Genomic DNA, 17,518 nt, shown 5'->3' on the forward strand with positions numbered 1-17,518 from the left:
CGCGTCTTCACGCCCCGTGAAAAGTGGAAGCAGTTAGTGTGAGTACCGGTAAGCGTAACACAACTTCGTCTTAGGCCAATGACTTGCCTCATTTCAGCCAGTTCTCCAACATCCCCTTACTTAGTGGCGGAGCGTCCATATATACAGTCAGGGGGCGGATCCCCCCCCCCTCCTGACGGACTCAAATGGACTGCTGGCGCCCTTTTTCAGCTTTACACTACTTTTAACTGATTCGCGATTATTGACTATTTTATTGCGCTCTCATATACCTATTGACATTTGTCATATTCTGTTGGTGTAATTTTCCGACAAAATGGCGACGACACCTATTTATTCTCCGTTTATCTGCAAATTAGCAAGGCCCGAAAAGGGTCATTTCCTGCAATCTAGGGAGTAACTTTACTCAATTTTTTCCCGTACGCTCCGCGCCAACCTGTGGTGGCGCTCCGCTTAGATAGTGTCGAAAGCGCCCCTACAGACCATTCTTGCCCCCCCTGACCAATACCCCTAGCTCCGCCACTGCCCTTACTACACTCAAAAACGTCTTTGCGAGAACACTACGAGTAATAGCTACTCTCTTAAAACACCATCGAATATACAAATTACAATGTTTTTACAGACTTTTACGTGCAATCTGAGAAATTGCAGGCTTGAGACCCATATTTTAGGGCTAGGTATTCGCAGCATAAAACACTCGGGAAGTGCCGTTTCCGGCCATCTGGGGGTTTGAAAAAACCCCAAATTTTCTTGTACGCTTCGCGCCAACCGATGGTGGCGCTCCGCTTAGATAGTCTCCACACATTAGCCCCCCCCCCAATAATTTTTCCGTTCCGCCGCGCCTGTGGTGTAGTACAGATTGACTCTATGCATAAAAGCAAAGGCAAAATTAGAAACATAGAAGAAAAACAAACAGTAACAACATTGTATTAACTTTTCTCTCCTTTTGTATTGAAACATACATTTCTTCAAAAGAATCGCATTCAGGAAATTTAAGATTACATGGTTGTAATACGATTGCTGCATGTTTGCATGTTCAATTCTCTGGTCTGATGCAATTCGTGGCCACAAGTCGACTAGGTTTGGTTAAGTTCTCATTCCTTCTTGCAGTGTATAAGCTAACTTCCATTTGTGTGTGAGGAATCTAGTTGGCAGTAATTCGGCACTCTTCCAGTACAAAGTCCAAGTATGTGATGCAATCCAGAGGTTAATGTTGCGTTAGTTCCTTGGTCCAGTGAAACATCCATCTTGAATTCCCTAATTATGTAGACGAGAAAAGATGTAGTGTTACATTCAAATATCATATAGCTACAAATTTTGTAACAGTTGTCGTGTGAAGGCCTGTAAACCTTGAAAACCTTCACTGTATACCTTCACTGTAAACCCTTCTGATGGACAGAAGGAGCGCCTGTTAAAATCTAGCACGGTGGAGCCATCTCTGTTGAGAGAATTTATGGATTGAAAAGATGGTTTTGGGGATGCATGGATGATGGTAGCAAGTATAAAAAAAGAAGCAACGAATTCCAAGAAGCTGGGGAAAAAACATAGGCAAGAGCAGATATCTCACAGTGAACAAAATGATTTAGTTGCTGGGCATGTTGATGTAATTTGAAAAAAAAATCATATATCGTTGATTATATTAGTTGTTGGGAACTGTTGGTCAAAATAACAACAACAAAAAAACCCAGACCTAAACGTAAAATGAATGAGACAATTTAAACTCCTTAACCCGAAGAAAAAGATCCTTCCCCACTGAGAGTTGATGGATTAAGCTTTACTATACCACCAAATGCCCAAAAATTCAAACGATGTGTATGATCTTTGACAACCAAAAAGTAAATTGTCAACATTTATACAATTACGTGTATAGAAACACATGTACAAATACATACAAATGTGTTTTATGCAAAATAATACATTTATACAACTACTGTACCTCTCTACATACATATATAAGGAATCTGTCCTTTATATTCTAGCTTATCCTTTAGAGACCACTTGACAAAACTGGAACTACAAACCTTCCATAGAGTCCTGCGGTCTTCTCAACCACCCTCGGGAAGGATTTTCAACCACAGTATAACTTGAAACCTGAAACGAACAGTTTGGCTGAAACTAACAAGGATGGAGCTGTCAGGGTAAATAAGACTCCAATTAACTTTCAAAAATCCTACCTTCTTGAACTTTTGGATTGACTTACAGAAACAGGTGCAATGGTGAAGTTCCCCACCAATTCATGTTCTGATACTACGTACTGTACATTGAAGAAAAGACTTCAGATATACTAAAATGAACAGTGCGGACTAAATTTCGGTATCATTTAAATTCAAAAAAAAAAAAAAATTAAATTTAAAATTAAAATTTCGGTATTATTTTGAGAGGAAAATTTAGGCAGAATAGCTAAAATGAAGATAACATTTTGCATCTCTGTATAATCAGATCTATCTCATAAGAAAGGTACTATTTCAAGAAAAAATGGGTAGTGCTTTTTCACCAAAATAATTTTCTGTCTGGGCAGTGGCACGCTTAGGATTTCAAAGGGAATCAAATTCAAAGTTTCCCCTGACTGATTTAGGTAAGGGTTGAATGAAGGATTTGATAAGGGAGGGGAGCTGCACTGGGGTCAATGAAGCAGACTCCTGTATAGAGGGGCCTGAAGGTACTTCCCTATAACATTTTACATGTCAAATGTGAATTCGGAGGCATTTCTAGACTATAGTGTAGGTTGTATAAGAAGCTGTAAAAGGAAGATTTTGCTAATCAATAATGATGATAAAAAATCAAACTTCCCCTTGACTGACTAAGGTAGAGGCCTGAACCTTAATTCGAGAGCCAGAGGCGAATCAAGGTGCTGCAATGGTGTCATTGAAGTTGTCTTCTTTGTACAAGGTTAGGGGTCTCCCTGGAACAGAAGTAACATGTCAAATTGTGCATTCTGTGGCTTCTAATGAAGCTTCTAGATGATAAATTAGGCCTAAACCCATGGTTTTGCTGATAAGTACTTTGTGGAACATGAAAAGGGCGGGGGGGGGGGGGGAGGGGTTTGTTTTGATTTTAGAACTTACTTAGTCAAATTCTTACCTGGCTGAATGCACAAAAAAAAAAAAAAAAAATGACCCAGCTTGGTCCCCCTCTTGATCCCCTTCCCTCTTTTTGAACTCCACTGTGTTCAATTATTTCAGTATAATTATCAGTTCTGATTTCTCCAGCATCATAACTTAAATGGGGCTATGGCTCTGCTAAGTTATTTCAGTTCCTGAATATTCTTTTTCTGAAGATTTTCATTTGCAAATGCCATACATCATTTCCTATTATGCCAGTGGCATAGACCTGTGCTGAGCCCAAAAATATTTGTCTGCCTGCTGCTACCCTCCCGCATAAAAAAAGACGCAATTTTGTTTTCTCGAAAATAGTTTCTGCCTGCCCACCTAGAAGAGCATTGTGCTCCACTAACAAAAGTCTAGCTAAGCCCATTTTTTATATTAACCCCTGAATGATTTTTTTTTTATTAAGGTCCAATACCCTGGCACAATAACACCGTGGTGAATATGATATTGCAGACTGCAATGTTGACCTTAAATCAGTAGGGGCTAGAAAAGTTCTTTATTCAGTTAAATGTAGCACAAAGAGACATGCCAACATGTTTTCAAAGAGCCACCCACATATTCTTTTTGAAACTGCCAAGTGAAGCGAAAGAAGGAGCAAAATGGAAAGCACTGCTTGAAATAATAATCAGTCACTGATTTATACGATGATTAAGCGACCCACAAATATGCCAGAGGAGATTGAAGGCCATATGGTAGTCTACTATAGTACTCTATCTAAGGATATTGAAGGAAGTCTAGCAAATTGGTACTTGCTCAAGCTGTGTTTAGTATTACTCGCTGTTACAATTGGAACAGATTAAGGTCTCTAAAAAGTTTCAAATGACAATAAATTCTCCAACACCACCACAGCAGGAATGCCCAAAGTTTGTTTCCAATGTGGCCCAAGTTAGAATATATTGCAATCTTGGAAGTCAATATACGTACATTAGTAGATCAACATTTTGAAATGTGTTCACTGATGAGTTGCTTCAAGCTCAATAGTATATTGACCACACAGTTTTAGCATGATAAAAAATGCTAAAGGTTTACAAAAGTACTAACCCTCAGGGCTCGGATAATACTTCAGACATATTTTATCACCATTTTTTTTTTTGATATGAGAAATTCAAGAGCCACTGCAAACAAACCACATAGAAAATAATACAAACAACCTGACTCTAAAGGAAGCCAAAATGGAACTGTAAGCTTGACTAGACTAGACATTTTGTATCTTGGATGCATGCAAAGACAGGTAACCGTTTAAAACATTATCTCTACAACTTAACTAGCCAACAAGATTAAACTTTGGATATCAATCCATACCTTCAATCTCTGAACCAAGAAAACTGAAGATATTGCAGATGGGGATGTTGAACGGTAAAGATTCTGAGAGATATGCTGATGTATGGCATTTTGCTTTTGCTAAACAGTTTGGTACAGTATATTTAACATATATTGAATGTCAATGTCATTTAACAATCAAAAAGCTGGAGTAACCTCTATCTAACAAAGTTTTAATCCAATTGAAATATTGTTTTGTTTATTTGTTGTTTTCACAATGTATGCTTGCTTTCAGGTAGCTTCCCAGTTCACGACTGGGTCATTGTGTATGTGAGGGTGGTTTTCTGTTACACTTCACATGACCTTACTATGATAAAGCATCGTTAAGTCTTTGAGAATTTTGACCAGTGCATCCATCAATTTCTTTCTTTCTTTGATTGCTGTGGTAAGGTGAAGTCACAGGAATGCATCTAATTCTTGGACTGATTTGCTTATGAATAGGTAAAATCATTACATGTCTATTGGATCACTTTAGAATGATCCAGTAGTATTATTACTCCCTTTCAGCAACATCTACAAGGGAATGTCTAGGATCATTAGTGCTGCTTTTCATTAAATCCTATAAATAACATTGGATGACAATATTCCACACCCAACAACTTTTAATTTGGGGATTGATGCAATCATTCATTATACTATTAAGTATGAATTCCAGCAATCAGCCAGTTTAAAAAGACAAGGTACTTTTTTGTCCATATAACTTGGGTCCCGTCTTTGCTTCCGAATAAGATCCTGCCAGGATTGTAAAATCAGGCCATCTAGCTTAAATACATTTGAAATTGTTTGCAGTAGAAAAAAACAGTGCTCCCTCTCCCTTCTCTTTCAGACAGGGTTTCCTTGCCCATCACTTGTAATGTAGCCCTAGTTGGATTCAAGCTGCCATTTCTTTGGAAAGAATAAAAGGCTTTCTTGACAGTAAAAGTCACACCATGTTTCACTTACAGGGAATGCAATGTGAGAAACAATTTTTGGATTGGGGGAAGGGGGCCCAGAATGCTGGTAATGCAAGCTGGGATCTCTGCACTATTACTAAGCCACATCTGTGGGGGGGGGGGGGTCGAAAGGCCAACCATGGGGTGAAACACCCTGAAGCTTTGTGGATATTATTTCCAATTTTGGAGGTAGACACATAAATTATGGGCAGTGGAAGCCTTCTTGCCTGTTTTGTTGATAATGGCAACTTTTTTATTTGGAAGGAAAGCGCAAAACTTTCGGGGGGGGGGGGGGGTGTGCATGTGCACTATTCTCCATTATTCTGATTCAGGCAATTTCTTGAAATACTCTCAATACAATCCAGAATATTGGGGGGGGGGGTGGATGTGGTTACAACACACCACTGTGTGTCTGTTATTGTTATTAAGGTGAAACATGTTTCATGCAGTAGGTAATAAAAAGAAAGAAATTGTCACCAACTAATTGTTTGTTTCATTTGCACACCTTAAACTTTCTCCTTATAAATTTAACATTTTTGCCATGTGCAAGTCTAGTCTGCTAAAGTGCCCATGTACCATATGTATTATTTATATAGTTTGGATCAATCAAGATTAGGGTCATTACAGCACCAGAGCTTGAATTAAGGGTCTAGAGGGGCGGGCAAGCTTTTTAAATGGACGGTCGGAAATTGCCTTAGACAGGGAGCTGCTACTCTAGAGTAGCAGCTCCCTGCCTTAGATAATTATTGAAATGGCACACAGCAATGGAAGAAGTTTTCGACATCACAAGGCACGGACAGCAATTTTTGCTGGAGTTTTAAACAATTTTTGGGCCCTGATTTAGTTTGATAAAATTTTATAATCTGATGATCATCCAGATAATTACGAGGGCACTTACGGGAACTAATTTAAAGGGGTAATTATTGCTGTCGCAAACAGATGATTTTTAAGGGCATTGCATTGTTTTAACAGCCATTGAGGTAGAGACATCTTTGCTGTCTCCTTCTGGGTGAGAATTATTTATTGCAACAATACATCATAGCTTTCTCCAAACATTGCAATAGGAAATGATGATGTTTAATCATCACATTTTGGTTCAATAATGACAGAAATTTCTGAGATCAATGAAAAGTTAAAGTATAAGACCTTATCAGATCGGTTGTGTATGGGCAACAAAGTGCTTCAAAAGTTATGATCATTGAAACCTGCAACAATGAGTCTGTGTGTTGCATTGCTGCTTAAATATATATTTTTAGCATCTAGACTGTGGGAAGTTACCCATGGTATAACATGTACCAATAACCTGTTTTAATCACCCAACACCCACCCAGAGCACCAATTTTTTGAAGTAGATTTTACTTTTTGGATGTAGTTTTGAAGATTTCTTCAGATCTATTAAATCCCTATACGAAACTAAACAGAAGTTGACTAAACTATGTTCACCAAAACAAGATAATTATAGCATTGGAGAACTTGCAGACTAATTGTAGCTTTTAATTTTTTAGTTATCACGTTAAAAATGGTTTCAGACTTTGACACCTGTTGACCTCTTCCCACTAGGGTTCTTTTACTTACTAGCGAACTCCTTCCAAACTTCACTTTTGATGTTTACAAGGTTTTCACTTTGACCTCTGTTGACTTTAAATGACCTTTGACCACAGAAAACAACCAGGTATTTTACTCACTAAGGTGGATCCAGGTACCAAATATGAAGTTCATCCAACAATTACTTTGGATTTATTGTACATACCAGGTTTGACCTCTATTGACCTTCACAGAAATGTTCTTGCTCTCACTAAGGTGGATCCACATACCATATATGGATTTCTTTGAAAATTCAATTGGGAGTTACAGCATTTCCAAGCCAAAAGCATCACACACACACAAGCCATCACCATCGTATAGATTCCTTTTTGCTTTGGCAAGGAACAAAAAGTTAGGCCTTGCAGTTGTCATATGTTCTGACGATACTGGCAGTTAACTGTCAGTTTACTTGTTATGTATCCCATACATTCATTCTAAGTGACAAGGGACTAAAAGAAATGGAGAACGGACTATTATAAATACGACAACAGTTTTTACAGCTATCTATTTCTACCTCAAGATCTTAACCCAATTAAAAAATTGCAGACAATAGGTTATGGTTTATCATTATGTACAAGTCAGAAAATAGACAATAATGACGATTTTTAATGATAACCCAATTTGATAGAACAAGGAAAACAGAATCGGTAACACAAATGTGTTACCATAACATCAAAAAAATTAGCTGACTAATTGATTAAAATCATAAGAGCTTCCATAAGACTGTCATTAAATATGCAAAAGGAGATCTTAACCTGAGAGGGTCAAATCTTTGATATGAAACATGGGACAAAACGTTTACCTTAATTCTTTAATGGTTTTTGTGATGAACTATGTGATGAAAATACAGACTGTGCAATACAAAAAAAAAAAAAAATTAAAAAAGAAAAATGGGAAAATTGTTCCCTTAATATGGGTGTATCAATCTACAAAAGTGATTTTAAGCTCAATTTCTCCATAATCTTTCTTCAACCTTAGCAGTTGAACACAAATTTGAAATGTCACAAAAGCAGGATATTTTGGCCAAGCAATCCATTAAAATGCATTATGAATGGTGGAATAAATTGACCAGCTAAACAATACTTGTAAAAGGATACAGACCATAGTTAAGTCAATACTTCAGAGGACCAAAGAGTCAACAAATAACATAAAAACTAAACTACGTTTTTTTTCTTTTCGAATTCATTAGTGAATTCAATATGCACTGATTCTGAACACAGGAGGATGTGTGATCTATTTCCTTAAGTGATAATAAGCTATGAAGGTTATCCCTCAAAATATATTCGACATCTCAATAGCATTATGAATAACTGAAACCTTTATTTGTTATAACCACAGAGATTTTGACAGATTCACAAATGGCAGTATAAACCATTTCATGAGGGACCTAACAGCCGATTTTAATTTTTTTTTTTAAGCAAACATGGCATTTTAATAAATGTCAAAAACTAAATAGAGGTATTAATATCTCATAAGGGTCTTAACGGTCAGTCTTACTATGTACAATAGTTCATAAAGATAGTGTAACAGCAGCAAATCTTTGTATGTACTACAAGAAGATATTGGCAGTAATGAAGCAACCTTAAATTTTAAATCTAAGATTGCCTGATCACCTTTAGTACAAGCAGCGATAAGTGTTTTCTTCTCTTTAATAACCTTAAAAGAATGATTTGCTTGGTACAAACTTTGCGTCTTAAAAAAAAACAAGATAATCACTTTTTTATTCATTGATTCTAAAACATTATTGTAGTGAAGCTTGTATCACTCTTTTATTGGTTGATTCCAATCACACATTGAATGCATGAACAGACTTGGCCAAAAATCAAAATTTCTCAATCAGGCAAAGCCCCACACTCAACATAACATCGTTTTTTAAGATTGAGATGTAAGGGACATAATGTGAGGTGCAAATCATCCAAAGGGTTTGAAAAAACTATCCAAAATTAATTCATCCCCAGCTGAGAGATCACATCAAACAAAATCCTAGAAAAGACAAGTATTTGCAAAAACACTTCAAAAAATTTGAGGTTAATCGAATCAATTCAATAATAAGTGACTAAGAAAGTTAAGCTTCCGTCAACTTGAACAAACTTCCAAGCTAAATGGAACGGACCAAGTTATATCAAGTTCAGAACACCTGTTTTGAAACTGGACAACAAGTGCTGTATGTTAGAGCACCAGGGTTCTAATTTCAATAGCTTAACCTGGTCCAAACAAATTACTGACAAATAAATATGAGCGATTGTTCTACTAATTATGACGGTCTCCAAGATAATTTCTATTCTCTTAGCTTCTGTCCATATCCCATTAAAATATTTGTTAGCTGATGATCCTGACTATATATCCTGGCTGGCCATCTGAATCTTTACTGATAAACTGTTCTATCCTGTCCCAAACAATCTTCAAAGGCTGCTGACCCTCCTGGCTTTATCCCATGGCTATCGACGTTCTAGTGGTGCTCTTATTTAGTACAAACTGAATGATCTTAAATGGTAATGGGGGGCAATCCTTCACTGTTGACTATTTACACAACCCCAAAGAAACAATCTGTGATAAATGAATGAAAGAAATCAGTTCAGATTAATCATAAGTACACAAATACAAACAAAGAGTGATTGAAAACTGTAGATATCATTTAACCACAAATACCTCTTTGAGAATGGAAAGAAAATTAACTTGACATATTCAAGTGTCACTGAAAGTTGATATTGATATTCAGTACTTTTGCAGACCTAGACTTTTTTACAAAGTTCAATTACAAAAAAAAAGGAATCACTTTCAGAATTATTAAGAATTCGGACAGCCTATTACAACAACCTACTACTCAGCAAATAAAAATTCTGGTGGGCATGATTTTCCTTTAAGCAATATGAACTCTTAAAAGGATAGTGTTTATTGTTTTGTTATTGACTTACCTCTTTAGTATGGCCTGTATCGGCCACCCCTGGTGCCTCTGCCGGCTCCCTGATCGTAACTACCGTAGCTGTCTCCACCATAATCACCGCCTCCGTAGGCACCACCGCCACCACCACCATAGCTGCCACTATTGCCATAGCTGCTGCCACCGCCGTAGTTGCCTCCGCCAAAGCCGCTACCCCCTTTCCTGTAGTTATCACCTCCGTAACCACCGCCGTATGAATCATCTTGATAATTATCTGCAAGAAGAATCAATCAGAGAATATGCCACTCAGTTTTAAAGAGAAAAAGAGAGACTTAAACACTAGTACCATCTAAGATTCTTCTGAACTTGAATTCAAAGACACAGCTAATCCTAACATTCCAACATCAGAGAATAAACTTCTCAACTGATTTTTTAATGAAAACGTCAACACTTTTTTGACAGTTTTGTTAACATTATACAATGCAAATATGTGATGGGTACCAGTCATTTCTGTAAGTGGTTTATTCTCACTTTGGGAATAATGCCTTCATGCCATTTCAAATCTCTGAACATTGCCCTTGAGCCCTTTTGGAAAAGGTGAAAAATTGCTGTGGAGCCCTGCTATTCCAAGGCAATTACGAAATCATGCTAACAAGTTGTCTTGGCCCTCTCAAGCCCTGCTAGATGCAAAGATAGCTATGCTAGATATGGAAACCTAGCTATTTTGTATGCAAGTTTTATATTAGCCCCAAGTGACCTTTGACTCCCACCAAAACAATGCATTCTTGTGTACTCATTAAAAAGAACTTGTTGAATGGACCTATCTTGAGATGGTACATGTTACTGCAATACGTTAGATAATACTCATTCGTGCAAACCTCTTCTGCATCCCTCACTTACTCCTGTACACAACGGTGTAACCACTGGTGACTCTTTGGGAATTATTACTTACCAAATCCTCCTCCACCTCCACCCCAAGCTGATCCTCCACCGTAGTTGTCAAACCGGTTTCCTTGATTGAAACCGCCACCTGAAATCATGGTTAAACAAGAAAACAAAACAACATAGCAACACAAGACTTTCTCATGGATGATGTCATCTGGGCAATCCAGCTGAAAACCTCTTCCGTTTCTCGTTTCGTCAATCGTTAATAAACAGAGAAACAAATATTTCTACAAAAAAGAGAGATTTTATGTACAGAGAAGTTTGAGAGCATAAAATACATTCAAATGTATCAGGTTTTGAAGTATCAATCAACAAGTAGGTTTTAATAGCCTAAAAGCTTTTGAAGAGCATTTTCCCAGATGACATAACAGACCTCTTGGGAGTAGCTGAAGGTTTGTGTCCAAAATAAGTTACATTCAATCAGCCATATCTTGAATTAAGGAGCAAAAAAAAATTGAGATGGGGTTTTCAACTAGCAGTGTCACATTAATTGTCACCAGAAATATCCTTTGATGGGATATTCCGGTCACATCTAATGTGACCCTTCTATGGACTAGAAAAATATTCCACAAAGTTAGCTGAAAAACCGGTATTACGACGTCTTTTCCCCAACTCAAAATACGGTGACTGTGATATAGTGATTGTTACTTATTTTGAAACCTGAGTAATGAATGCCTACCTCGGCCACCTCGGCCGCCACCTCGGCCACCACCTCTTCCTTCGAATCCACCTCGTCCACCACCTCGTCCACCACCTCCTGAAATACAGTAAGGAGTTTTACATTTTTTAACTCAAGTCTGGATATCACAAGCAGCATATCACAACGGATAGCAAAGAATATTCACTGTGTATGAGAGTTATTACACATATTAATTTGGTGGCTAGCACATCAACCTTTAAGGGTAGGAGAACACGTAGGTACTTAGCAATTTCACTTCATGGAGACCATACTGTTTTCTGACAACAATTTGAACTTTTGAAGCCCTTTCAGAAACAGAGTCTTCAACGATGACATGGCTTAAATTATAGTGATGTACACCATGTCAGTAACCTGCTTGTTTGTAAACATATGATGAATCATGAGATTTGGTAACTTGGGTTCTATGTAGTATTCTATCTTCATTGCATGCTGGACAATTGGTCAAGAGTCTGTCCCTATCCTTAAGTCAACACTTTATTATAAAGCAGAGAAAACTTACCTTCCATTTGTTCCTTTGGTGCTGCTTTCTTCACTTCCACATTCCTTCCACTCATTGTAAGTCCTTGAATAACTGAAAGTCAAGTTAAAAGACTTACTTGAGATGATAGCATTAAAACTGTACAAGTCACTTCACCAATAGGTACTGTGTGTATATTGATGATGACAAATAAAAGCTTCCAACCACAGATTTGTGCAATCTGTGTTAAGAGCCTATGTGAGCTAAACTGATGACACCAAGCAAATTGCAGTTCTGATTGGTGGCTTAAATGTACAAAGATAATTTCTAAAGGCATAAAAAAGAGCTTTTTGTCGTGGCAGTGAATAGGAAATAAAACATGGACGAAACATCCTCAGCTCCTTCATGTTGAAAAAGAACAATGCAAAACCAATGTCATCTGGTAACAAAACTGGGATTTAAGAATTGTTAGAACCAAGTCGATAAACACCATCAGTTCGCAGCTTTAAATGAATGGAACAGATCTGCAAGCCAATTCCTTGCCACAGTTGTATGTGAACATTCAACAGTAACTTTGAACAAGATGTATTTATTGAGATATCATTTTTACAAGGTTTTCACAGTTTGACCTGTTGATCACATAATACCTTTGACCTGCAGAGAAAGTGAAAGGGGGCGTCTTGTACTCCAAATTAAGTGGATCATAACCTACGTATGAAGTTCATCCACTACAAACTTCCTGAATTACGATGCTTACACATCAAGGTGCCAAATGCTCATGCCATCACCATTGATTCTTTTTGCCCAGGAATAAAAAATCCAGCAACCGGGAAAATTTCATAATTGGGTAACAACAGTGCAGGACAAACACAACTGGAGAAATGTTATTCTTTTATTTCATTGGTTAATTCACTGTTGAATGTATTATCTACACCTAAGTCATATTTAAAGTATCTCACCCATCAATACCAAATGTTGTTGGTTCATAGTAACAAGCACATGCAAATGACTAACTGCTTTCTCATATGAAATGGTCACAAAAGGTTTTACTCACTGACTAACTTGTCCACAAAATCTTCATGTTCGAAGTCCAAGAAGCCAAACCCACGCAACTTTGTGGGATCATCCTTTCTCTTCAGCAGATCAATCTTTGTAGGAACGATAGGTGCACACCACTGGCGAATGAGGTCTTCTGCTTCTTCTTCACTAATATTTGGAATACCTCCAACAAATATTTTCTTGACCTTCAAATGTCCAGTTCCAGACTGATCCTGAAATATTGGAGAGAAAGAAAGAGGCTCATCAACATTTTTGCAGAGGGCACTGTCATATCGGTCCTAATGTACTGTTTAATAATCTCTGATTTATAGAAGTACATTCGCTTGTAAAAATTTGAAAATATAGGCCATAAGATCTCTCCTTCAATAATTACGAACTAAGCAGTAAGTACACTTCAACTTATGTTACCATTATGATCTCAGTCAAAGGGGGAAACTTGTCAAGATTCACAGAACTAGATAGGACCATGATAAATCTTTCAAACAGGCATACTTACATCTCGTGGAATGGCCCTCTTGATCTCAACTTGTTTTTCCTTAATCAACAAGCCACCACTTTCCCTTCGTGTTTCCAGCACGCTGTCTGTGGCTTCAACTGCATCAAAAGTGACAAATCCAAATCCACGAGAATTTTTTGTAACAGCGTCCCTGATCACGACACAATCAACGATGGAACCGTAGCTTGATAACACTTCCTTGATATCCTCCTCTGATGATTTACGATCCAATCCGCCAATGAACAATTTTCGGAGAGATTCCAAATTGTTCTGCAGGAAGTAATTGAAAATGAAAACAAATATAACTTTGATAATGATGATTAATTTCTCCATAATCAAAGGTTGTTCCTGTAACTATTCGTGAAAGTCTGTAGAGAAAGACTAATTCTTGATTTGAATATGATATCATATATCAGTTTTAGGAAATTCATGCTTATTTGTGAAGTTAGGTTTCAGATTTTGCTCAATTTTCAACCACCTGTACAAAATTAAAACTTTGTAACGTCAATGGGTATGTATGTGAGAGTGTGCTTAATCCACACGCAATAGCCATAGACAATGGCTATGAATACCACTTTCATCTACCCTGGGCTTGTACGAGAATCTTGCACAATAGAGCTTCCAGATGTGAAAATCATGGGGAAAAATATTGTTGCAATAATGTTGGGAACGTTATGAAAATCCAGAGAGAAAAAATGCCGTATTGGCTCCAGTTAAGATATGCTACAGAGTGTTAGGATAAGTTTTGTCCCCCTGCAAGTTGGATATGCATCGGAAATGAAAAACATGCCAACGACGGATCGAATGATACAGTAACGCTGTTGTTGGAAATTCAGAGGTGTAAATCTCGGAGGTAGAAGAGAAATCCTGGTATGCCTGTTTACAGGAGAGAATGGGCAATTTGCCATTGAAAATGGCACACACACACTAAAATACAACAAAGTGGCTATTCTTACGACTGTTCGTAAGAATAAATTCCGACTACGCATGCGCAGTTGCTATATTTATGACAGGAGAACTATTTTTTACGACCAGGAGTAACAATAATTTCCGGTTAGGGTTAGTGTTAGGATTGGGGTTTAGGGTTAGGGTTACCCCTACAACATGGGCAGTTGCTTTATTTACTTTACTGCGCTTGAATTCGCCTTTGTCGTAAGAATAGTTTATAAATAATTGTTACGAATTGTCGTAAGAATAGCCACGGCCAAAATACAAACACATCCAGATTTTTGGAAAATTGTATTTTATTGAGGAAAAATCTTACTGTCGTATTAACTTCTAAAAATTTTACAAAATGCGATAAAATAGTACTGGTTGGCAGCTCTGAGTTAGGCTAAATAATTACCAACGCTACTTATATTAAATATCCATCGATCCTCTTCCGAACCTAATCTATCCTGAGAATCTACAGTCTCTATCCTGCTGGAGCCAAATTCTATAATTCTCCATCCTATTCAATAATTTCAATGTGCCCTTTCCCTTTTGTCTACAAATATTTATACTAGCTAGCCTAAGGCCTATATCTTATTTAAACGGGAACACAAGATACAATTATTTCAAAACTGAGGAAATTTCATGGATTATGCTACCTTACACTACGTTTAGCATGTAGTATTATTGGTAGCCTAGCCTTTAATGGTGGTATTAAACACTATGCCCAGCATTAGTAACTAGGCTAGTACGCTATCGCGCACACTACTGCCATAGTCATACTCATGAACAAAGACGTAGGCCTAGGCCAATAGCCTAACGTGAGGCCTTCCCTATGCGGTCTGATAATGGCGGTTGACATAAAAAAAAAATTAGAACTGCATTTAATTTCTTACGCCTGAATCGCCGTTATGATCCATTATTGTTTTTTCGAAAGGAGTTAAACGTCTCTCAGAAAGCCCTTTTCGTTCAGATTGAGATGCTGGAAATAAGCAGGCTGGGTGGCTGTTTAATCACGCGGACTATGGTCACAAACTAACGACGACTGGAACCACGCTACCAAAGATCGTTTCATTGATCAGACGCAATAGACCGTGGCCTTGGAAGTGCCTTAGTATGGAACGCCAAAAACTGACAGTTGATGTTAATGGCAACTTATATTAGAAGCATGTGGCCGTCATACACATAGAAAAGAAAAACGAGGTGTCCTATACTCATAGTATGTACGTTTTAGTTCCACCCTGCAAGCATGAACTCGCGAAGAAGCCTCATTGGCTTATCAAAGCCGCAAGCTGACCGACGTCAGTATCTAAGATTCATATTTAACGTCCATGACTATGGATTGTCAATTGTCAACAACTCTGTAAATTGACGACATACATTGAATCTTGGAGTGACTCGAACTGGGGACCTTATGATTGGAAGGCCACTGAGCTAACACTCCGTAGTACGACATAATGAAAACATCTTCACAACCCCACTCACCCCTCGAAACGAAAAACAGGTTTAATGAAACACACCTTTAATAATGTGATTTCGATGTTCATAGCACAGAATTACACCATCTAATGTATTACTGTCAACTTGTGGGGAGTAGGTTCCCACACAAATAGGCCTACATACGGTTCATACCTGTTGGTTAGAAAGATATAATATTTTACGTTGGGTTTCGAAAAATTGTGTTATATTTGTGATTTAGGGCCTACCTGTTTAACACTATCCTCTTCGTGAGATATTATCAAAGGCGTAGGAGGCGGGGAGGGGGGGGGGGTGGGGGCTGCAGCCCCCCAACCAAAAGTTTTGGTGAAAATTTGGGCAATATGCTGAGAATTTTTCGGGCACCTACTGAAAGAAGAAAAATTTGCAGTGTGTTTTCCAATTTTTTTAATGAAAATTCGGGCAATATGTTTAAATTTTTCGGGCACCTACTGAGAGAAGAATAATTTGCAATATGTTTTTCAATTTTTTTTTTTGATGAAAATTCGGGCAATATGCTGAGAATTTTTCGGGCACCTACTGAAAGCAGAATAATTTGCAATGTGTTTTTCAATTTTTTTGAGTGAAAATTCGGGCAATATGCTGAGACTTTTTCGGGCACCTACTGAAAGAAGAAAAATCTGCAGTGTGTTTTTTCAATTTTTTGTGTGAAAATTCGGGCAATATGCTGAGAATTTTTCGGGCACCTACTGAAAGAAGAATAATTTGCAATGTGTTTTTCAATGGTTAAACTGATATTATTATTTTCGTAATTATTGTAACGACTTCCCCAATTATTATAACCAATATGGAAGGGTAATAACACGGAAAATATAACCAAAATTTTTCGCGCTCTCTGCGCGCATGCAACGTCTTAATGTGCATATCATATAGGCATTTAGTGGTTATTTGCATGTGGTGTAATAACCGATGAATACCTATATGATATGCACATGTGCGCGAGAAAAATTTTGGTTATATTTTTCGGGCAAGTCGTTACAGCCTCCCCCCCCCCCCCCCCCAAATCAAATTGGGCTCCTACACCTATGGATATTATTATATGATTTACATGAGTCACGATCACGTCTCAAAAAAATTATCAGCATAAAATAAGTTACAATTAGTCCCTCAATAGAAAATAATGTCTAATGGTACATTTTTATCAATGCACAACAAAATCCCACCCCACCCCCCTCCCAGACCAGTTCAAAATTAGAAATCCGTAAGGTAAGCATCACGAGGAAGACAATTTAACTTGAATGAAATTATCACTAAATTCGATGAAGGCATGAAGGAAAATTTAGTAGAACTTGCGATGTTCTTGATCATCTGTAAAATTTGAAAGGCATAGCGGTAAAATATACTTCTTTTCCCCGAGCAAATACATTTTGTGACCTACATATACTGAGCATGCACCTAATTGTGTTCTAAACCACGGTCAATCAACTTGTCTTGTGTAAACTGTAGGCATGTGTAAGTCGGGAGTAAAATCTGATATGTTTGTGTATGTGAATTTCCTAGTTTTTTATTTTTATTTATTTTCAATGTTCCATTGTTTTGCGTCTGAGATTAATCGGGCATATTTCGTTGTTATTGTAATAGAACGCTATATATTTAGTTACGATTCTGTGAAC

The 17,518-nt window shown here is 37.5% G+C and overlaps 1 protein-coding gene across 4 annotated transcripts; it reads right to left on the reverse strand.

The window, feature by feature from the left end:
• Nucleotides 1-908: 908 nt before the first annotated feature.
• Nucleotides 909-15,496, reverse strand: LOC139966408 (heterogeneous nuclear ribonucleoprotein A1-like 2). 4 transcript variants are annotated; one of them, XR_011792570.1, is made up of 9 exons: nt 15,305-15,496; nt 13,479-13,748; nt 12,978-13,194; nt 11,966-12,037; nt 11,446-11,523; nt 10,774-10,851; nt 9,856-10,095; nt 2,019-2,088; nt 1,185-1,254 (listed from the first exon to the last, which is right to left on the reverse strand). XR_011792570.1 is itself a non-coding variant. In XM_071969366.1 (8 exons), exons 1-7 carry the CDS (start codon nt 15,326-15,328, stop codon nt 9,860-9,862), a joined length of 975 nt encoding a protein of 324 aa, XP_071825467.1. In that variant the 5' UTR covers nt 15,329-15,496; the 3' UTR covers nt 909-1,254; nt 9,856-9,859. The 4 variants fall into 4 exon arrangements, 3 of the variants coding, with proteins under 3 accessions (XP_071825467.1, XP_071825466.1, XP_071825468.1); XM_071969366.1 differs by lacking the exon at nt 2,019-2,088 and having other exon boundaries at nt 909-1,254; XM_071969365.1 differs by lacking the exons at nt 1,185-1,254; nt 2,019-2,088 and adding an exon at nt 7,421-9,487 and having other exon boundaries at nt 15,305-15,495.
• Nucleotides 15,497-17,518: the final 2,022 nt, after the last annotated feature.

Source organism: Apostichopus japonicus, chromosome 4 (genome assembly GCF_037975245.1).
Source record: "Apostichopus japonicus isolate 1M-3 chromosome 4, ASM3797524v1, whole genome shotgun sequence".
Taxonomy (NCBI): domain Eukaryota; kingdom Metazoa; phylum Echinodermata; class Holothuroidea; order Aspidochirotida; family Stichopodidae; genus Apostichopus; species Apostichopus japonicus.